The following is a 23310-nucleotide window of genomic DNA, read 5'->3' as shown; positions in this document are numbered from 1 at the left end:
ACAATTCAGGTGTTATTTAAATTTGTCTCTTTGCTGTATTTTCTAATCTTATTCTAGTGTTTTGCCACTCCCCCTCAGTAATGCCTCTGGCCCTGAAGCATTACGATAAATAAATAATACAAGACTTGCAGTTGACACCAAGCTCTCAGAAAAGATACCAACCTCAGATATGTTGTGCAAACGAATTTTATAATAGCAAACCTCGTGTGCAGCACAGTGCGCGGTGCAGCGGTCGCGGCTTGCTCTGTATCGGCGAAGGTCATTACATCTGCGATGAATTGAGCACACCACGGCGGCCGGAATTTCTCCCAGCGGGCTCATCGTCTGTCTTCTGTACGCGGGCGGACGGCGAACCTGCCAGCTTGGCCTCCCTTCTCGCTCGCGGCAGCCATGGCGTCAGCTCTCGTGGGACCCCGTAGTCTCGTGCAGATCGGCTGAGCCGCTTTCGCGGGCGACCGTCCTTGGACATATCTTCGGTGTGGCCCTGCTCGCAGAGGCTCCTTCTGCGGTCCAACTGCCTGCCACCGCGCTACTACCCAACTCCGCGGCGACCACGACGAACTCGTCGCGGCAGGCTTCCCTCCCACGCGTCTGTTTAGTTCTGGCACGCGCCACTGTGTGCCCGTGGGGCTACAACCTGCATCGCTCGTCCTGCCATGCTGTTTTGCCCTGAAAACCAGCGCTAAGCGTTTGCGCCCCCATCCGTATCGCATGCACCTCAGGGCGCCAGTTTCATGGATTACCGGACTTCCTCAAACAGCTCCTCGGGCGGTTCTAACGGCGGTTCTGCGCGCTGCGACCGTATACGGTGCGGCGGCAGCTGCTGCATGTGGTGGTTGCCAGCAGTGTAAGCAGACGTGCCCGCCGCACCTGCAGCTCGGTTGCCCCAAGCTGGTTTCGCTGCAGTTACGACCCAATGAATAATACTTCTGCCGTTTGTTCCGCGGCTCGTCGTCACCGCGTCGCTCTGGCCGTAGACTGCAGTGTACCCGTCCTGGGCGGAGTTACTTCCCAGATTATGCCACGCAGGTGGCATCTCCACACTCGCTTTATTCTTCATCCCCCAGAGCTCCGGAAATGTTAGTGTGATGTGTAGTGTACTTACAGCACAATGCATCGTGTGCACTGCGATAAAATTTTTGCGCAGTACTCGGCTCTCCCTGAATGGCTCGCAGACTGCAGCAGGTACAATAAAAGCTCGAATGAGAGCAGAGTACCTAAATATATACCTTCCTTAGCAAAAAAAATTAACTTCCGTAATTTCCTTATTTCCATCAGGAAATACGCTAGCGGAGCAGTGATTTCATGCCTACCTGGGCATCTTTTTGGTAGAGTCGTGTTCAGTACTGCATTAAAACAAAATTGGAGGGGTATGACGCATAAGGGTATGACGCAATAGCGTAATGGGTAAATTTCCAGATACCACGAAGGTCATTCTATACTTTACATTCATAGATCCCTGGGGTTCCTCATACCTTCCTGTCGCAGTGGTTAGGCGATTCGCCACTGCCCATGCAATGGCAGGTACTCCCAGAGGTGGGTGTGGTGCGGCCAAGGCTGCTCTTCCCGAGCGACCAATCATTATTTTAACTGTCACCTGCCACTGTGGACAGTTTCCTCAGTGCCCGGTGGACAGGTTTTGATGACGCCGCAAGGTCACGTGACCTAGGTGGCCCACCTGCCTCCTGGGTTGCTCTCTAGGCACCAACTACCAGAGTCATGCTCGTGATTTTTTTCTCAACGCCGACGACGGAATTTCTGGCGAACGTGGAATTTAAGGCTGCCATATTAAAAACACTGCAAAGGTTTTCGTCGCGTCTGCTTGTAGGGTTCAAGGAAAAATAAGTGGATTTCTCGATTACCTCGTCACCTGCAAAACTTGCGCAGGCCAGCCGCGTCGGGGCCGGCTCGCGCGGCGCTATGTGCAACGCCTCATAAGACATAAAAGGCGTGTAAGTAAAGGAGTCCCTCTCGCTCAAGCATTCTCATAGCCAGCTTTGGGACGAGGTCGTCGAGCCTCGTGTCGTCTCTCAGGTAGGCCAGAAGCAGCAAAAAAACGAGGGCGGATGCGACAGCCGCCACTACGCCCAGGAAGGCCCAGTCGGACAGGAAGTCACGCGCAACATCGCCGGTCCCCGGTGAATCGCTGCTCAGGCCTTCCTGGTCGCACCCGCTTAGTCCTGGTAGTGCGGCGAGGCCTGCGTCAACGAAAGCAGCAGACTTGTAAGCCACGAGTACGCGGTTCTTTTGTCAGATTTATATGACAGCGGTAGCTGTTAATAGGAGGTGCCTCCCGTTCCACGACATTGGCACGGACGCCTGCACAGCGAGGGGGGTATACGAGAGGGGTAGGATGGGGGAAAAATTGGTGGGGTTTAACTTTTCTTAAACCTACTGTATCGAGCGTAAGTTCTGTTGTGCTAGGTTTAGCAGCGTACCTGGCACGGGTGCGTTCTCTCTGGCTAGCAAGACTGGCTTGCGGACGGATACATCAGCCAGATGATAGGATTAATCCTGACGCTTACGCCGAAGCGAGCGCGCAGACGGCCCGACCACCGGCGCAGCGTCCATGGCGGCGGCGGCGAGACTGAGAAGCTAGCACGGGGAAGCAGCTGCTACGGCGGCGGCGCGGATCACGTGACAGCGCGACGTCACGAACACACCCCCGCTCCCAGCCGGCTCAAGGTCGTAGGGCCGCAGACGAGTGACCTTGGGAGACATGGCGTAGTAGAGCTTACGCTTTAACTGCAAGTGCGACACAGCTTGGGTGCAGCGCCGCAGCGTAGGGCGCCGAAAGCGAGCGGCAAGCACTGCACAGCATAGAGTTTCTTACTACTACCTACAGGGAAAGCTGGCGGCGCTGCACTTCAGCCACCATGGACGCTCAAAGCATCATGGGGCGGTGAGCTACTTGTTGCGGCACAGTCGTAGTTTTTCGGGAACACAGAGTGGCAGTACTAAGGCGTTTCATGCCGAAAACGTAGTTCGTCTGTGCGCAGACGACTTTCGCGCGAACGCAGTGTGCAAAGGCCATAGTAGTGAAAACGCGACGACACACGACGCCAATAAAAGGTTTTACTCATCCGAAATGCCATTAAAAAAACCTCAAAGTATCTAAACAACAACATTTTTTTTTGAAAACATATTTACTTTTAAAAGTGCGCCTATTAATTACGAAATATTAGTTTTTTTTTGTGTTCATCACTTGGCCAATAGGAAAGCTAGTCATCTCTTATTTTAGGCAAACTTTGCACTTAAATGCTTTTCTGCTCGGTTGTTGTAATCATTAGACAAGATATTGAATGTTAGGACGTTTGTAGTTATCAAACAGCTTTATTTTTTTATTATTTTTCGGCCAAAAGTTGCAGTTCCGCAAAAAGTAGCTCACCGCCCCATGATGCTTTGAGCGCCCATGGTGGCTGAGGTGGTCACGTGGGGTCTCCATGCAAACTCCCATAGACGGCTTGCCAGCTTTCCCTCTAGGTAATAGTAAGAAACTCTATGCTGCACAGCAACGCGGAGGAAGAGACATGTGGCAGCTGTGGCATAGAGTAATATAGAAGTAAAGAGCGGACACTCCCGTGGGCCCCAGCGGCCGACTTTTGTGCACAGCGCACCTAGCGGACCCGGGGAAACGCACTGGCCTCAGAGATTATAGACGTCAACAGGAATCTTGGAGGCTCTACTTTCATTTTCGGTTTCGTTCTCGCATGCATAGCGTCGTTCATGCAGGTTTGCCCAGGTGTCAAGTGCACGGAACTTTGCATTGCTATTACATGCTATTACCCTACCGCTTGGAGTCACGCAAAAGGACGTAAATGCAACGACACAATCACACAAGATGATCTTGACTGAGGTGTGTTTTTATTATGCAAAACATGCTTGTTGCCGCACCACGTGACACAGCAGTACCTGCCGTAGCGCCCCCTTCCCGGTGGCATGGCCTGAGAACATAGAAAAGCCACAATTTTGCATATAGGCAAATTCCAGCGTTGAGATAAACCTAATGAACACTAACAAAAATACAAAATACACAATTTCTCACAACGCATGCTACGCGTAGCTAACCAAATTCACACAAAGGCGATATCATAGTTGAATTCACATGTCCTGAAGCCGCCGTGTGCAGCTTTAGTAAATAAAACAAACGGCCCTCGCGCCGAATGCTACAGTTATGCGCTATTTCTTGTTCGAAATATGCGTATTTAGGGCTATGCCCCCCCAGCGAGACACATAGAGGAATATTTACGTGCAGACAGTACAGCAAGAATAGCGAACTGCGGTCTTACCAAGAAACAACCGTCGCAGCACCACAGCAGTACACAAAACGGACGTGCCCACGAAGCTTGCAGACATCGCAAAAAAATACAGCCGCTCACACCGTCGGTCCGTCGCTCACTGCCGCCTGGACGTGCTTGCCCGTTGGCTTGACGCACTTAAAAGACGCCGCTGTTGCTGACGTAACTGCGGCCGTAGGCGCGCAGCGCACGTCACTGCAAGCCAAGACATGCCATGACCATACTCTTTTTTCTTTCTTTTTATTTGCACGTTCAGTGCCATCTGGCGGAAACGGGGAAGCGCCGAACTCGGCCGCGAAAGGGTCCGAGTGTCCGCTCTTTACTTTTATGTTACTCTATGGCTGTGGCACCACGCAACAGTACGCGGCAGGGTAGGCGTATCGTGGCAGCATAGTTTTCATAGAAGCCCATAGGCTCAAAACATGGTGGCTTGTGGTACGGAGGGTGCGACATTCCCGAAGTGAGTGGCCGACTAAACAATGACATCATCATTAAACACAAGACGTGATGCAGCCTACGCGCTGTCTGGTGGGGAAAAAATGCTCGGACGTTTTGACGTTCAACAGTGCACACGAGACAACGACGAATTAAAAAAATCGGCTGCAGTACAACCCGGCTGAACCTAGTTTAAAGAGCGAAAGACGAACCTCTCGTTCTTCTTCGGTTCCTGGTTCAATCTTAGCACGTTTCCTGTCTCTATTTTCGGCCAACGTGCCCTGTCGGCGTCCTAGACCGTAATAATAATCAGATTCAATACCGTCTACGATACACAGCCGAAGCGCTGGTTCCAGTGCTCGACTCCTCCTTGACTCTGCGAACGTCAAGCAACGCTCCGCGCTTTTTATTATCAGATGAAAGCGAGTCACTTGGTTCAACGCAACTTCCAGATGAGAGTTGAATCACGTTGTTCAACGCAGTTGCGAAGGCGAGTGAACGCCGCAGCTGCATTGAGACGCGGCGAGTCGCATGGTATGACACCACAGCCACACACCCCGCTCCGCCGCTAGAAGGTCGTCCTTCGGAGCGACACAAGAGGAGTAGAGCTTCCGCTGTAAGAAAACTGCGGCACCGTAAACACGGCCGGCAACACGAACTCCAGCAGGTCAGTTCGATCAATAACATTTCTCTTGACAACGCAGGGCCGCGCTAAATTGCAACCTCATCTGGGCTTCCGGCCACCAGGGACTCCAGGGCAATGAGTTAGCATGAGTTAGTTGAGTTAGCCTCTCCCCGGGCACTCACACTTGCTCTGGAGGCCTACTCCGAGCCCATCCATTCTCTAGTTACATTCAAAGACATCACTACATATTATAAGGACAGTCATCGTCGCTTTCCGGAGCCCTGTAAGGGTCTCCGGAAACCGAACGGCTCCTCAAAATTTTTACAAATACGATGCTGTGCCCGGCAGTATTGAAACACTTTGACGTATAATTTAAAGAGGGGGGGGGGGGGGGGGGGGCACGACGTTCTCAGACGTTTTCCACATGGTCTGGGACTTCCCTTCCAGTCCACACCAATCCCAGTCCTTCTAGGGAGGCCTGGGGAGGCGGCGCGCTGCTCAGCTGCCATGACCTGCAGTCCCAACGGACCTTGGTCGCCAGGGCGCGAGCGGCGTTAGACGCCATCGGGGCTCCGGAATAGGGGCACCACCTAGATTTGTGAGGACCTGGGCCAATAGGGCCTGGGCCCAAACACCTCCTTTTGTACATAGTCAATAAATATTTACCACCACCACCACCGCGGCCGGGACTGACCGAGCGTTGCGTGCGGGTGGGCTGCAGGATGCGACTAGCAAGCGCTGTTTACGAGGAGAGAAACACGCCTGATTCATAGAGCTGCTCTACATCGTGGACTGCCCCTTTCAACCCTTCCTTCTCAGTACAGTGCAGGACCCGCATTGCACGAAGCAAATTAAACGGTCTAGTTCCCCGTCTAACCTTATTCACAGCTTATACCACGAAAATAGTAGTAGTCTGGACTCTCCGTTATGTAAGAGCAAAGGAAAGGCGCATAACTGGTTCACTTTGCCGGTGAACACCTCAACCGCGCAGCGAGACAAAAACACGAACGCTATCTGTAAACGAGCTTTTATTCAGCGTACATGTTACTCACTCAAGGCTCAGTTGAGGTGCTCCCCGGCAAGGTGAGCCAGTTATGCGCCTCTCCTTTCCACAAATACAGCGGAGGGTCTGGACTACGAATAAGGTTAGACTGGGAACTGTCTAGTCTTCGACGGAAAACCCTGCGTTTATCGACGTTGTGTAAGGAAAGTCCTGATTGGTCGAAAGGGTACTGATGTCTGAGCCAAGCACTTTCACTTAAAAGAAAAAATCAATGGTGAAGTGCTGGAATCGAACTCCCTTCAGTCGCACGCTGCCTGTGCGCCACCAAGAACCGCCTTCAAGAACCGCTATTGCGTAGCACTCTTAAGGAAACTTGTCCCCTCAAGGTTTAAGTTGCGCAGACATACTCTATGTTTTCAGGAAACTGGCTGGCTTAATGCTGCCGCTGTGCCCTTAACTTGTGATTGGCTTCAGCTCATCTCCGCTGCTGCCGCTGGCTAGACCGCGTTACGCGCGTGGTGCTGATGCGCTATATGGTTGCTATTATGCCCCTAAACTTTTTTTTGGTTTGAGCTAAGCTGCTATACAGATTTAGCTGTAAAAAGACGAAGCTAGTGCTGGTTGCAAGGACAATTTTCATACGTCGAGCGCACGTTGTATCTTCTTACTTCTTCCTCATCACGTGTGTCATGCTGAATTTGTAGATGTTAAGGTACAGACAGTCATAGCTATTTTATCGCTGTTTTCAAGTAGCAAATTGTGGTGTTCAGCGTCCTGAAGCGACGCGTCAGCTATGATGGATGCCGTATTGGAGGATTTAGACAACCTTTGGTTGCCTTCCGTCGGAATGCGGCCGCTGGTGGTGGTGCAAACTTTCATTTAGTGAAATAGAGTGTAGGCGCTGCGGTCGGTGTTCGATCCCGTTAACTTTGGATGGGCAGCCGAGCGCCTGAGCCACTGAGTCGTCACGGTGGCCGGGAGATGTTTTCAAGCACCGAAGTTTGCAAGCAATGGACCATGACAGAATTATGTTCGTCGAGTTTCTCTCGCATAAAAAAGCAGTAGTGTAAATTTTCATTAGAAGACATATTTTATTAATAATTTGAGAACTGCAACACACGCTCACTCAGAATAGTCACGCAACAAGAGGCAGCTGAACTCGCACGCGAGACAGGTTTACAATCAACACGCGCAAGATATAAGCTATTTGCATGCTGTGCATAAAGAGCACAACAGGGCTGTAAATAGGGAAGACCACCTAAAGTCTGCCCCCCCCCCCTGCACCAGCGCCGCCTCTCCCCTGGTGGTTATTTCCCAACTACTGTCCGGGCACGTCGCGGGCGGAGCGCATTGAGTCAGCAACGTCTCGACTGGTACGCGTGCTGCTCGCACCGCTGGCACTCTCTTTCATTGTGAGCACGCGCAGTCCTGCTCGCGGGTGCACAGAATAGGTGTTGCCGCTCGTAGTGAGTCATGAATGCGATTCCGCGACGCTCAATTGTTGTGTCGGAGGCTGTCACTGTAGTTCTCTGGACATCAACGGCCAAGAGCTGCCCGAGGAATCTACAGATTTCCTGGACATGTCCTACATTCTTCGAAAAAAAAAAACTTTAATGTTGGAAAAATGTATACAGTAATAGAAATATTGAAGGAAATGATCCGTCCTATCGATATGTACCAAAATCTTAAATTTTTTTCATCACTCGTATCGAGAAGTTGACGATAGGAAAAACGATAATACGAAAAATAAACGCAAGGCTGTCGATGGGAGATTGCTATAGTGAAATCTTCCAGTATATGAAAAAGAAATGCGTTCATGCACTCTTTCCCGTTCAAAAATGATTTTGTCCTGGTATCAAATGGTTGAGAACGAGAGACGGCAAGCCTCGATAACTGCTGGGGGCAGGGTGAAGTAAGCTTTTTTCTGTTCCTAAACATGTTTGGTATGTTGCACGTGTAATCTTATTTCTGAGTAGCTTTTGTTGCCATTCACTAAGCATGCAGTGTTTAGTAAAGCGCGCGCTAACGAAACGGATTATTTTTTTTTTGCTATTAAAGCCCTTCGCCGGTCAGGTAAAGCAAAAAATTATTTTGGAGACTGACATCAAGAGCTAGCGGCGTTATGCAGACGCGTGTGCGGCAAGGTCAGTAATAGCCTCATTGTTCCGACTTGTGACCCCCTGACGCCCTACTAAATTTTCGAAGTTGCTTTACTGCATGTAAAAAGTTTCTAGAAATGAAAATAATCAAAATATTTGCTTGCACATCAATGAGCATTTGCATATGAGCGATGGCTATGCAAATAAATTGTTTTGGGGATGCGCGTGCGCTGTAATCGACAATAAAATGAATATACCAACCGCTTATCTCAGTTGTAGCGATTGACCAAACTGGAGCATTTTTTCTCTTAGCCGTATATAGCGAGTAGCTGGTCGGCGCATTTCGTGCGTGTTTTCGTTTTCCTCTTCAGACTCGCGTGTCGCCTTAAGGCCACTTTATTTTATGTTAAAATAAAGAGTATTTCCATTATTATTCAGCGAAACATGTAATGAAATCCTAATTATTTGGTGAATAAATCTGCTTGCACCCAACTGCTCAGCCACTCAACGAAGTATTTTGCGAAGATGACCATGCCAAAAAGAAAAGGTGTTTACCTCGAATTCCACGTCTTAAATGATCTTGTTATTTACTTGCGACACCCAATTCACCGTTACGGTAACATCCTTTCCGTCAACAATCTGCTTCAAGGAGTGGACCTGAACCACTAGCAGTTGTTTTTTCAAGTACAGCAAAAAAAAATTCACTGTCACTTTCTTTGAACCTACATCTCAGAGCGTACTGTCGCGACAGTAAGAATTGCGAACAGCGCGGTGCCTACGCGCTCCGCTGTTGGAATTTATTTTCGTCAGGCTTATACTTGACTCCCAATACAAATACGCTAGAGACATCCGTGATACAATGATATATCATTCTGGCGCCTTTTTGTTGCCACCCAGGTACAAGCGCACTGGAGATAAATTCCCACTGCGCAGTGCGTGGGCGCAGTGCTGTTCACATTTCTTTCTAGCGCCCCTGTACATTTCGCTAATCCTCTGAAGCTCGTCAGCGTTCAAGCACGAGGGAAAAAGCACGCGACTGCTCAAACAGATTTGCAAGCAGGCCAGCACGTGAAAAGTACGTGCAGAACAGGCCAATATCTGTACTGAGTGTTGTCGATACCATTTTTGAAAAATTAATTGCTTCCCAACTGAAAGCTTTTCTTTTTACTAATCATATTATTTGTCCTCAGCAACACGATTTTGGTTCTAGCAGGTCCACGGCCACGGTTGTATTTACTCTGTCAAAGCTTATTCTATCTGCTCTTCATAACCATAATGTTGCTGTAAGCGTATTTATAGACATCAAAAAAGCTTTCGACACCGTAATGAAACTGGAAGCATATGGTGTACATAGCGGGGCACTTGAATTCTTTAAAAGTTACCTTTCTTAACGACAGCAGCAAGTTGTCCTCAAACAGTTCAAGTCTGCATACCAAACTTGTACGTGTGGTGTACCCCAGGGCTCAGTTCTGGGACCGCTTTTATTTTCACTCTTTATTAATGACCTCCCTAATGCAATGCAGTGTTCTCAAACTTTGATGTATGCGGATGACACTGCACTTGTCTGTACTGGCAACTCTTGAGTCAATGGAAAATTCTATAAACAGTGAACTCTAACGTACCTCGACTTGGTTTCGTAATAACCATCTAACTTTAAACACCGAAAAAAACTAAATATGTTATTTTCCGTTCAAAACAAAAGTGTATTGAATCAAGTGTTTTTTTTTTCTATGTGGGTTGTAAACAATATTGCTACGACGAAGAGGAAGTGGAAGTCGAAGTGGCCTCCCGCGTGAAAAGGTCGCACGAAGAAGAAGAGGTTGTTGGTGCTTCCTGCTGGCGTTGGTGCTTCCTGATGCTCGCCGCTAAGAACTATTCACCTACTGCTTGTAAATAAATGTAAATAGTATTTCCCCGTAACATCTTGGTGGAGGTGCGGCAAGACGGAACTACGCAGCGGACGCTACCTTCCACCCCCGACGTACCTTTCACGCCGCCGCTACCTTCCACGGCTTACAATGACGGAAGCCGCTCCTCCAGATTCGGCAGCATCAGTGTCCTCGGTGGTCCTCACTCACCCTCGGGATCCTGGACCCTTCTCTGGGGACGACGACGCTGACGTTGAGACCTGGCTTCGCAAGTATGAACGGTGCAGCGCTAACAACCGGTGGGACCAGACTTTCATGCTTGCGAACGTGGTTTTTTACCTTAAGGGCACGGCGCTGAAGTGGTATGATAGTAACGAAGAGACATTAACCAGTTGGGATGACTGTAAGCAGAAACTTATTGACCTTTTCGGCAAACCACTCGGCCGGCAGCTTGCCGCTAAAAGAGATCTTGCCAGTCGCGCCCAGTCATCCACGGAATCCTACGTGTCCTATTTCAGGATGTGTTGGCTTTGTGCTACACTGTCGATAAGGAGATGAGCGAGGCTGACAAAGTCGGACATGTGCTGAAGGGCATTGCAGACGATGCCTTCAATCTGCTCGTTTATAAGAACTGCGACAAGCTTGCAGACATCGTAAAAGAATGCCGCCGTTTCGAGGACGCCAAAAGCCGACGGATCACCCAGCATATCGCACGCCTGCCCAACACGGCTGCCTCTTCGTCCTGCCAAGATCTTTGCCCACGGAACCAGCCGACCTCACCAGAGAACGTGACCCGTATCGTACGCCGTGAGCTTGAAGCCATTGCTCCGGCCTCCTTAGCAACACCTGCAGCCAACCAGCCCCTGCCCCTTCCACTTATTCAAGCCGTCGTGCGCCAGGAAATTGCTAACTTGGGTTTGACCTCTGTCGCCGCTCTTCATACCTCCCAAGTGCCCGAAGTCCCTCCTCTATACCCTGTCCGGCCTGTTTACGCCGCTCCTCGACCGCGCAACCCCTCCGAGTGGCGTACGCCCGACGACAGGCCTATCTGTTTCAACTGTTCCCGTGTCGGCCACATCGCCCGTCATTGCCGTAGTCGATGGTACTCCTCCCAGCGGACCCGTTACTCGACCCCACCTTATCGCCCCGACGCTGCAGACTCAAGCTCTTTCTCGCGACCCTTGGACACGTCAAGACCCACCACCGACGTCCCACCGCCTCGCTTCAGCCGCTCACCATCACCACAGCGCCGCCAGTCCCGTTCGCCGCAACGACCACGCGCTTCCTCTCACGGCCCCTACGGACAATCACAGGCGGAAAACTAATTTCTGCAGCGTCCAGAGGTGATGCTGCAGATACGACCCGGCTCCAAAATCCTCGTTTAGTTCTTCGTGCCCCGCGCAATTTACTGACCATACAAGTCGATGGCGTTGCCGTCTCTGCTCTGGTTGACACGGGCGCCCACATTTCTGTGATGAGTTCCGACCTACGACGCCGCCTCCGCAAAGTACTGACGCCTGCTCCTACGGCCGTTGTTCGAGTTGCCGATGGCACAACGTCCCCAGTCCTCGGCCTGTGTGCTGCTCGTGTGACGATTTCTGACCGCCAAACCACCGTGCTCTTTACCGTTCTGAATCAGTGCCCTCATGACATCATACTCGGCCTTGATTTCCTTAGTGAGCACGCAGCCCTTATTGACTGTGCTACAAGTGTTGTTGAGTTGGACCTACCGTACCTCTCAGAACCACCTGCCCCAGTTGTGCACCGTCTCTGTACTGCCGAGTTCACCCGCTTACCACCTGAAGCCGCTACTTACGTATTGTTTAAATCTGTTCCACCTCTTCCTAACGGCCAGTATATCATCACCCCTGTCCTTGATTTGCCCGTCACAAAGAATGTTGCCCTTGCCCATACGGTTGTCGCAGTTTCGGCAAACAGCGCGTGGTTACCTGTTCTCAACTTCAGTACGCACGTCCAGACGCTTCCTCAAGGCATGTGCCTCGCCACGCTGTCCCCTACCGATGAATACGTGATCTCTGCAGTCACAAATTGTGTATCGTCCTCTCCGGACGATCATGTCACAGCTCTTTCGAGACCTGACCACTTTGCCAATATGATCGCTTCAGATCTCTCTGCCGACCAAGCCGAGGCGCTTACCCATCTTCTGGCATCTTTTCAGGACATATTTGACTTCAATGACCGCCCTTTAGCTCGTACGACTATTGTGAAGCATCGTATCAACACTGGTGACGCCACTCCTCTGCACCGCCGGCCTTATAGGGTGTCCAGTTCCGAACGCCAAGTGATACAACAGGAAGTCGAAAAGATGCTCGCTAAGGACATAATCGAACCGTCGTCCAGTCCTTGGGCCTCTCCAGTCGTCCTTATTAAAAAGAAAGACGGCAGTTGGCGTTTCTGCGTCGACTACCGCCACCTGAACCGCATCACAAGAAGAGACGTCTACCCACTCCCCAGGATCGATGACGCTCTCGACTGTCTCCACGGATCTCAATACTTTTCTTCCATTGACCTTCGTTCCGGTTATTGGCAAATCGCCGTTGACGAGCAAGACCGCGAAAAGACAGCTTTCGTCACACCTGACGGTTTATATCAGTTCAAAGTGATGCCGTTCGGACTTTGTAATGCACCAGCTACTTTCGAACGGATGATGGACTCACTCCTTCGCGGATTTAAGTGGACTACGTGTCTTTGCTACCTTGACGATGTTGTTGTCTTCTCGCCCACATTTGCCTCGCACCTTGAACGTCTAAGGAGTATCCTGACTGTCTTTCGTACGGCTGGGCTCCAGCTCAACTCGTCCAAATGCCAATTCGGCCGCCGGCAACTCACCATTCTGGGACATCTCGTCGATTCCTCCGGTGTACGTCCTGATCCAGCTAAAATTGCAGCGGTGCAACAGTTCCCTCGCCCAAATTCTCAGAAAGACGTGCGCAGTTTTCTTGGGCTGTGCTCCTACTTTCGCCGTTTTATTCAAGATTTTGCCCTTATCGCTCGTCCCCTCACTGACCTCCTGAAGACGGACACAGCCTTTACCTGGGGCTCTGATCAACAAAATGCGTTTTCCACGCTTGTCCGCCTGCTGACATCATCCCCGATTCTGGCACATTTTGATCCCGCGGCCCCTACTGAACTCCGCACGGACGCCTGTGGCTACGGGATCGGAGCCCTATTGAAAAATCCGGTATCGCGGCAAACCGGATTTTACCGGAACATATCGGTTTCATACCAGTCCGGTATCACTCTCATACCGGCGAGACCCGTCCGGTTTGATGGCTATACCGGTTCATACCGGTCCGGTATCGATACCAAACCGGACAGACCGCTCCGGTACGGGGCTCATACCGGGCAGTCCATTCCCGGTTCGAAGCTCAAATCGGACAGACCAGCCCGGTACGGAGCTCAAACCGGACAGAGGAGTCCGGTACGTAGCTCAAACCGGACATACCAGCCTGTATTCAGAGCGATATGTGCTGCGGTTCTGGTGCTTGGTTTGCAGATTGACTGTTGTACGCCAGCAGATATTTTTTAGGGGAAGGGGGGGGGGGGGGGGGGGGGGGGCAGCGTGCGCATAAGTGCGATAATCAACACATACATGGTTTTGTTGAAAGGTCTAGGAAAAGAAAAGGGCTAGGCGTGAGCTTCGCAGTGGCAAAACATGCAGTTTGTGCATGAAAGGCGGGGGCTGCTTCCCGTGCAGCACCCTGACAAAGCCAGGGCGGCTGTGTGCGGGCAACCGGCTAGTATATATCCGCCAGCAGCCTTCGTAAGTCCTTCGAAGATTACTCTGGATTTCACAGTGCAGAACTTCAAGACTGGCTGATAAACATGGCGAGCCTCCGGTGACTGCGCCAGAGGCTCAAAAAGGTTTGTAGCAGCTTTCTTAACGTTCACTAGCGGCAGCCTCTAGCGACGCATCGATGAAGAAAGAAAATTCTTGGTTTCGTGCAGGAATTCTTTGCACTTCTTCTTCAAGTGATCGCCCATTGATAACGCAACTTGCCCAAGCGTCATCGCGACCGGCCCCACCTTTCACTCTATCAGGAACACATACTAATCACAAATCGCCCAGAACATTTCTATCTACAAACAAGAAAAGGTTAATTCAACGGAGCCGGAAGCTTGGGGTGTTCCCTTAAGGGCGACGCTTCGTGCTAGCTAAAAGATACAGTGCTCGAGAGAACAAAATAAAAACAAAAACCACCTGTAGAAACCTTACACGAGTAACCCGTCTTTGCGCAATTTTTTTTAAAGCTTTTTTCTTTTCTCTCCTCACCGCCTTTGCTTTTCCTGGGTCCAGTCGCAAAAAAAAAAAAACCTGCGCATTCCTGGCTTTTCTGTCCTGTCCCTTCCAGTGTCGTTCCCCGAAGCGGCGCGGAGGCGCTCACTCTACAACCCACGACCGAGCATTTTAAGCCGCCCTCCCGACCACGCTACCCGCGAGGCTTCCATGAAGTGGCGAGGAGGTTCTGATTCTGCTTGTTCACTGTGCCCGGTCGCAGCGCGGTGACTTTATGCAGAAGTCCTCCCCCGCCTTTCCTGCGCTTGTTTGGAACAGGTTTTAGTTCTCTCCTGCGGCTGGGTTGAGTGTCAAGCTATGAAGGTAGCTGCGAAAACACGCTGGCACTCGCTCGTTGGCGTTGAATTTGTGTTATACAATTTTTTGCGCCTTTCTTCGTGTTGCCTTGATCAATCCATGATCAAAGATGACATTGCCTTTCATGCGTACGTCCAGTGCAAATATGGTGGAACCCTATCATCCTTGTCTCAGTGATGAATGACTTCGCTCCGAAAGACGTGAGTGGTGAACATTTGACCGGTGGAGGCCACGGCGGTGAAGGCGGATTTTATGACGGCGACGTCGTGCTGCTAGGACGTAAGTACGCATTTTAAATCACTCTGTTCTTTAAGTACTGCCTCCGTCTCGGGGATATGCTCGGCGTCAACAGAAACGTTCTAACTGTCCAGTGTCTTTTTAACTAAAACTTTGTAGATTGCACAGCGTAGAGGGACGGAATAGCGCAAAATTTTATTTCAGTTACATACCGAAATTGCTTGTCCTTCATGATAACACGACTAAAATTAGTTTTATAGTTTGTATTCTTTCTTTGCACAGGCATGTGGTGCACACGTGCGAGAGCAATCATCGATAAGCGTCCTGAGGGGGAGCGGCTCAAGCCCTTGAACAAACGTCAAGCATCGCATCGATGCTGCAGTATGTGCCGTAAATAATGGAGGATGACCACGCAAGCATCGGAATCGTCCGAACAACCTGTTTACACACCAACAATGTTACGACGCAGATTTTCAACACATTATTGATTCAAATATGGAAGGCGTGAGGTGCATTCACGATACTGAGCATTGCCAATGCTCAGGGCCTGGCGTCTTGAGACGCCTTGCTTGTCTGTGGCTTGTCTGGGCCTACGAGGGCCCGCAATTCAGAGCCCCGTTTGTGCTACTGGGGTATGCATTTGTAATTATTGCATACAGGTCCACCTCGGGAATGGAATTTTTATTCCTTCGGCTACGTGGGCAGCAGTTATGGTGGCACCCAAAGATTCGCGTTTCTGCAAGGACGCAGCCTTTGGACGACTCCACAACTCCTGGAAAGGAGCGTTACAGGGCAAGCTTGCCATCGGAACCTGAAGTCAGAAGCCTCGACAGTGGGCAGGAAGCCAATGACCCCTGAAACGCTACAAGCCATTGGCCGTAAGTTGCATGTCACAGTGCTCAATGCATTATGTTGTGTGTCAGTGCCCAATAAAATGATAAGGTGGGGGCATTATGTACTACCAATCATATTTTCTTTTCTGCAGGTGCTTTTCACTACTTCATTGGCCAGCACCCTGTAGAGACCCCCGCGCCGGTAGATCGTCGCAAAGAGTTAAATTATTACCTCAGTGAGCTGGTTCACGACATGCGAAAAAAATAAACATCTTTTGGAGTTTTTGATGCATTACAATACTCACCAAGCAACCAATACTTGGTAAAAGCTGGGAGCAAATAACACAATTGCACATCGACTGCAATACGAGTCGCTGATAATCGCAGATTACCAGTTTCTGAGGCTCTGTATATTGCAGCATTTGGCATGTGCACTTATGGCCCCAGTTTTTGGGCAGATTTAGTCCAAGTGGAATATATTTGAAGCATTTTATTCCTGCCTTTGTCCTGTGATACAGGGCCCTCCTGTATAATACGGGCCTAGCCTGTAGAATACAGGACTGTCCTGAAATCCGGTATGAATTTTAAACCGGAACCGCATACCGGGTTATTGTACAGGATTTGCGATACCGAATTACCGGAGTATCCTGTACAATACAGGAGAGTCCTGTATTATACAGGACTGTCCTGTTTTATACAGGATATTCAGGTAATCCGGTATCGCAAATCCTGTACAATAACCCGGTATGCGGTTCCGGTTTAAAATTCATACCGGATTTTTCAGTAGGGAGCCGTGCTGGCTCAACGCTCCCGGGGCCCACACCACGTGGTTGCGTATGCTAGCCGCCTGCTTTCACCTGCCGAGCGAAATTACTCCATTACGGAACGTGAGTGCCTCGCTCTGGTTTGGGCTGTCGCTAAATTCCGGCCATACTTGTTCGGGCGTGTTTTTTCTGTTGTCACGGACCACCACGCCCTATGCTGGCTGTCCTCGCTGAAAGACCCTTCTGGGCGTCTTGGCCGCTGGGCGCTACGCCTTCAGGAATATTCGTACACTGTCGTGTACAAGTCTGGACGTCTCCATCACGACGCTGATTGCCTGTCGCGGTACCCTGTCGAGCCACCTGCTCTCAGTGACACTGACGATATCCCTTCCCTGTTTGGCATTTCTGATCTACACAACATCGCCGAGGAGCAGCGCAAAGACCCATATTTGCAAACCATCATCGAGGGCCTCAGCTCTGGAAGCTTGAAGCGCTCCCTGCAGCTCTTCGTTACTAAAAATGACATTCTCTATCGCCGCAACTTCCGTCCTGACGGGCCCTCACTCCTTCTAGTCATTCCCCAGCAGCTGCGGTCTTCTATAATTGCAGAACTCCATGACCTGCCTGCAGCTGGCCACCTTGGTGTGGCACGAACTTACGACCGCCTACGGCGCCGTTTCTTTTGGCCAGGATTATACCGTACAGTCCGGCATTACGTCACCAATTGCGACCTTTGTCAGCGCAGAAAGAAGCCTTCGGCACCACCTCCTGGTCTTCTGCATCCTATAGACGTGCCTGTGGAGCCGTTCCACCGTGTAGGGCTCGATCTCCTCGGACCATTCCCGACCTCGGATTCCGGAAATAGGTGGATCGCAGTAGCCACAGACTATGCCACTCGGTATGCGATCACCCGTGCGCTGCCTACGAGCTGCGCGACCGATGTCGCTGACTTTCTTTTGCACAGTCTTATTCTACAACATGGTGCCCCCCGTCAATTACTCACAGACCGCGGACGCTATTTCCTGTCCAGAGTTGTCGACGACATCCTGCGTTCGTGTTCTACCAAGCATAAGATTGCCACAGCATACCACCCACAGACAAACGGGCTAACCGAGCGTTTGAATTGAACATTAACAGACATGTTGTCTATGTACGTCTCCCCCGACCACAAAGACTGGGATCTCGCCTTGCCGTATGTGACGTTCGCTTACAACACCTCTAGGCATGACACAACTGGTTACTCTCCGTTCTATCTCTTATACGGCAGACACGCCGTCCTGCCATTGGACACACTCGTGCCATCCGCTGACCGTCCCGTCACCGCCTTCGCCCGGGACGCCATTGCTCAAGCTGAAGACGCTCGCCAAATCGCCCGAACTCGGCTCCAAGCGTCCCAACAAGCGCAGAAGTCATTGTACGATAATCGCCATCGTCATGTCACCTACGAACCGGGGTCGCTCGTTCTTCTGTGGTCCCCTTCCCGTCGCGTCGTTCTCTCTGAAAAACTTTTGTCTCCCTACCATGGTCCTTATCGTGTTGTGCGTCAGGTCACCGATGTCACGTATGAAGTTGCTCCTCATACACCTGCATCCTCTTCATGTACACCACCCACCGACATTGTTCACGTTATGCGCCTCAAGCCCTACCACGCCGCTCCTCTATCACCGGCCTAACGCCGGGACGGCGCTCATGCCGCCGGGGGTCATGCTACGACGAAGAGGAAGTGGAAGTCGAAGTGGCCTCCCGCGTGAAAGGGTCGCACGAAGAAGAAGAGGTTGTTGGTGCTTCCTGCTGGCGTTGGTGCTTCCTGATGCTCGCCGCTAAGAACTATTCACCTACTGCTTGTAAATAAATGTAAATAGTATTTCCCCGTAACAATATTATTGACAGTGTGTCTTCCTTTTTAATATTTAGGGGTTATGTTTTAGTGCCACTTGTCTTGGAGGGAACAGGTGCATAGGGTGTGTAAAAAGGTTGCGTACAGTTGTTTTACGTTGGCAAAGGCACGGCGGCACTTTCCACATGCTATTCTTAGATCAGTGTACTCTTCATTATGTCACAGTCATCTCAGTTATTGCAGCGAATCATGGGGAATCACATACAAAACGTATTTATCACCATTGCTGAGACTACAATAGCGTGCCTTGAAAACCATGGGATTACCCACGTCGTACAGTTCTAACAATAACATTTTTGACGCAATGCAAATCATGTCGTTCACAACATTACACGACTACAAAATAGCTCTTATGGTTAATAATATCAAAAATGCCAACGACCCCTTACGTCCGCAACACAGAAAAGCCAGTAATGGCGATTTTAATCTTCTTTTTTGTCATAATGTTCACGGAGAAAGACGAATAGAATTTACAAGAGCGAAAATTTGGAACTCGTTGCCAATTGAAATAAAGCAATCTAGGAATTTCAAACTGACATGCAAGAGACATTTTCTGGGAATCGAAGCAAGGCTACAAAATTAGTTTTTCTTCAATGTGTCTGTGACTGCTGACCTACATGTTATTTTATATTGGACCACTGACTAGCCTCATTGGCTATCGGCCCAAATATCTGTGTATACGTTTTGTTTGTGTCACTCAACAAAACTTCTTGATTAAACGTGTGATTTGTAAGTTGTGTAGTGAGGAGTGGACAGGAGGGTATATGATGCGGCTTTGCCCGTAATGCTGTATGACAGTTGTGGGGACGCACTCGTCCCCTGTGGTCCGCTTTCCCGCAATACACCCTCAACTCGTTCTCTGTGGTTAGCTTCCACGCAATGCATTCTCCTCAGTTGGGTTACTTTAAAGGGAGACTGAAGCACTTTTTTTGAAAATCAGGCTGGCAGCGGCGTCCTATAGTTTTTCATGCTGTATGCTCGAATATCGCATCCAAATAAGGCAAAAACAAGCGCGAATTGCCTTTTCTTAGCAGAAATATGCGGCCTCCGCCGCGGGGCACGCCGCGCGGTGCGCCGCCGCCCGTGATTGGTCAAGCGAGGTCGTGACGTCACTTTGAGGACTGGAGAAGCTGCCGATGCGGATCCGGCGCTGCGTTGAGTGCAGATCGCAGCTTTCCGTGGCGTTGTAAAAGCGAATATGGCGACTATTTTTTTACTGACCTCCAAAGAAAAGGATACTACAGTTTGTTCATTCCACGTATCACCTGAAAGCAAAAAAGACACGAGCAAAAAATTCTACGCCTAGCACAAGCATACGCTAGCGTGAAAGACCCGTACGCATATCATGCGTAAAAGGTGCCAGCACAACCTCGGCTGGTATTCTCGGAAAGGAAGGGGTGCGAACAATACTCAAGTCAATTACCACCACCGGACGCCTCCTGGCTCACCCGAAAGAGCGTCATCCTAAAGAAAAGGCCCAAAGCGCTGTGTACAAAAAATCCTATTCTCACTACCCGGCGTAGGTTGGGGCAAGAAAGTATTTCAAGGAAACGATGAAGCAGCACAAAGCTGTCAAAATTAGCGAAGCGCAGTGGCCAAGCACTGCGAGGCATGTGACCACAGGATATTGAAGGAATCATTGTGCGCTGGAAACCAAGCTAAATACGAGCACAAGGCTGCTGCTTCACTCGTGGCGCGTTCAGCAGATGCCAGAAAATATTAATCGGTGCCTCGGAAACGTTCGCCCTTCCTAGATTTGCAGTTTAGGTTCAGTGAAGTAGTGGCCAACTATATGTGTGTTTAAAAGCCAAGCTAGCTGCAACTCGTTCGCTGCCACAACTTGAAGAAGAAACCGACTAAGGTTGCGAGACATGATGTTTTATGCAAAAACTTGGTTGGCATTCATTTCTCTGTTAAATTTGCATCCGAAATCAGAACGTCGGACGCTCTCATTTTAATCGCTTAGATACAATTAAACGATGCCGCATATGAAGAGCTTCAATGCTTGCTTGCTTTGCTTTATTGTGTTTTGCCTTGCTTGCTTGCTTGCTTGCTTGCTTGCTTGCTTGCTTGGACACGTCGAACCGAGTACAAAATCACTAACCGAGCCTTGCTGAGCACGCCTCAGGTGGTCTGGCCGCACTTATAAGCTGAGAAGAGCAACACATAGAGAAGAGCAACACATGCTTGAGCCTCTGTTAGGTTTCTGCAGGGGCGTGTTTCTAGTGAGCATGTTTCTGCTTTTAGAAGAGGCGCTTCTTCGAAATGGTGACACGCCTCTCATGCGCGAGGAAATGAAAGGAACTGCGTCATGGTTCAGCCGCGACCGAAATCTCCAGAGATCACATTAGGGACAAGCTCTGCATGTAGCCGGTCTCACGAAAGTGCTTCGAGCAGAGTACGCTTGCTTTGGTCGGCTTGAATTCTTCGTCAAAGCAGCGAGCGCTTGCGCTGCGAGCGTATGATCTTGCGGAAAACAGTGGAAGACGACACAGTCGCGGGCGTAGTTGTTCGTGGACACGAAAGCAGAGTAGTACCTCGTGTTGAATCTGATTCTCAAGGTCGGCTGACACGCTTTGTAAGTCACAACGCACGCAGTACGAGGAACAACGCATGCAGCACGAGAAACAACGCGCGCTGAAAGCTCGCTCGGGTGCGCCGAAGTATCCCCGGCTCCTCAACGTGACGTCACGTTGGCCGACATGGACGAGGTTTCCTTCTCCGCTGTTCTCCTCTCCTGCGGTCGCGCGCGGCGCGGGAGATTTAAACATCGCGTTTTTAATTGGTGATTGCGCCACTGTTTTGGCCAAAATCGAAAAAATAATTTCACAGACGTGATCAGCAATGACACTACTTCAAAACCTTAAAAAATTAGCTGATTCGAAAACCGCCTCAGTCTCCCTTTAAATAACAGGCGAGGGCGCTCGCGTCGCAGCGACACTAGCGCCACGGATGGCGTGTTTGCAGCGCGCGGGGGGGGGGGGGGGGGGGGAGAGACGGGTCTCTTCAGCTCGGGACCGGGGGAGCGCGTAGATGTTCACGCGCAAGGCTCCGCTCTTCGCCGGCTGGCGCGAACCCTCGTGGGGAGGAACGTTAAGCCCGCATGTCGTCCTGCCCGGCCTCGGAGTTTTCCTCTGACCTACCGTGGGCGAACGTTCGCTCGTTACCGTGCTGGTTAGTCGGACGTCCTCGATTCCTCAGCGTATTTTGTTGCAAGCTGGCGTTATTGTTGTTGTAACAATAAATGCCTTGTTTGTGTCAGCCAGCGTGTCGTTCCTTTGTTCCCGCAGAGCAAGGCCCGCGGTGGTCGCGGCGTGCGCTCGGTAGCGCTCGCGACCACGGGGTGGGGTCCACGCGGTCTTGAACTGTGTCAGCCGCGGTTAAGCGTGGAGAACGTGTATATCTCCCCCAATTAAACCCCACACAGTGTGGTAGTCAAGATGCTCGTTTTGTATGCTAAGAATAGCAAACGCTGCCAGAAGGAAATGGCCTTGCACACAAATAAAATGTAACACAACTGGCAGGTCAGCGGTATCGAATCCAACAATGTGTCATTCTACACCCTTTGGCGTTTGGTTCATGTGCGCTGGAGAGGAGGCGTGTGTACGGCATGACTTATCCGCGAGTGAGGCGTCGTAATGAAACTAATCTAAACGGATTTTTAAATCTAAACTAAAACGACATTGAAAAGTGGGCTGGAGAACAACGAACCACTTGCATGCAACGGCCCAGAAAGGAATGTTTCTGCGAAGCCAAGTACGAAATGAGCCAGACGCGAACGTGAACGCGAATAGAAATACTATCGCGAAAAGAAGTTTACGGGACGCGTGTGTGCGGAAAAAAAAATTATTCCGGAGCATTCACGTGCCTGAAATATCTGAGGTTATGACAAAACATTCACTCTCTATCCATTGGCAACATATACGACGCAAGTGGGTCGCAAGAGAGAAATGCAATACTTTTTTCCGAGAACACACGTCCCGTAATATTTTGATCGCAATAGCAATAGTATATTTTGATCGCAATAGTTTTTGTTCCACACAAGTCGAAGCGTCGTTTACAGCACGCAGTACTGTGAAAAACGCGCTTTGGTCGGTGGAAGGCGAAAACGTGAATGAGCGGACGCGGTTGGCACACCCATCTCGCCTTGTTCAGCCTGGCAGATGTCGCAGACGCTGGGCCGCCTCCGGGGCTGGACCCAGTCGGTGCCCCGCTGTGCGTCGCTTTCCGCCGTGACGCCGACGTCGTCGAACGTGGCGTCCGACGGCGGCCCTTGGCAGCGGTCAGCCTCGCAGGCAGACACCATGGCTGCTCCCTCTTCGCCCTCCTGCGCCATGTGGTTCTTCTTCTTCTTCATCTTCTCCACATGAAAACGGCACATACCCACGCGGGGGAATTGGCCAAGGTATAGTGGTATAAATAAGGAAATGCCATGTGGTGCCGTGGCTGCTTCTCCCTCCTCTTTCACCCCCGTGTCGAATGGCAACCGAGGCACCTCAGAGACGCCTGCTCATCAAGGTGCTGCTCCAGCGCTTAAGGTAACACGGTACATTCGCGGTTGGTGTCTTGTGTCGAAATCCAAATTCAAAACTTATTCATCTTCATTTGGTGCATAACTTTTCGTTTCCTGGCCAAC

The 23310-nt window shown here is 50.5% G+C and overlaps 2 protein-coding genes across 2 annotated transcripts in view; one reads left to right on the top strand and one right to left on the bottom strand.

The window, feature by feature from the left end:
• The window catches only part of LOC149367730 (papilin-like), an 89172-nt gene that overhangs the window by 57654 nt on the left and 8208 nt on the right, over window positions 1–23310 (top strand). The gene's annotated exons all lie outside the window — the stretch shown is intronic.
• Window positions 1695–23010, bottom strand: LOC149367731 (uncharacterized). The gene is made up of 2 exons (XM_089557301.1): window positions 22821–23010; window positions 1695–2198 (listed from the first exon to the last, which is right to left on the bottom strand). The coding sequence occupies exons 1-2, from the start codon at window positions 23008–23010 to the stop codon at window positions 1933–1935; spliced, it is 456 nt and encodes a 151-aa protein (XP_089413427.1). The 3' UTR covers window positions 1695–1932.

The sequence above is a fragment of the Amblyomma mixtum genome, chromosome 1 (genome assembly GCF_055824585.1).
Source record: "Amblyomma mixtum isolate Tamu chromosome 1, ASM5582458v1, whole genome shotgun sequence".
In the NCBI taxonomy this organism is placed as follows: Eukaryota; Metazoa; Arthropoda; class Arachnida; order Ixodida; family Ixodidae; genus Amblyomma; species Amblyomma mixtum.
The sequence above is the reverse complement of the archived record's forward strand: the minus strand, read 5'-3'. Positions and strand labels throughout refer to the sequence as shown.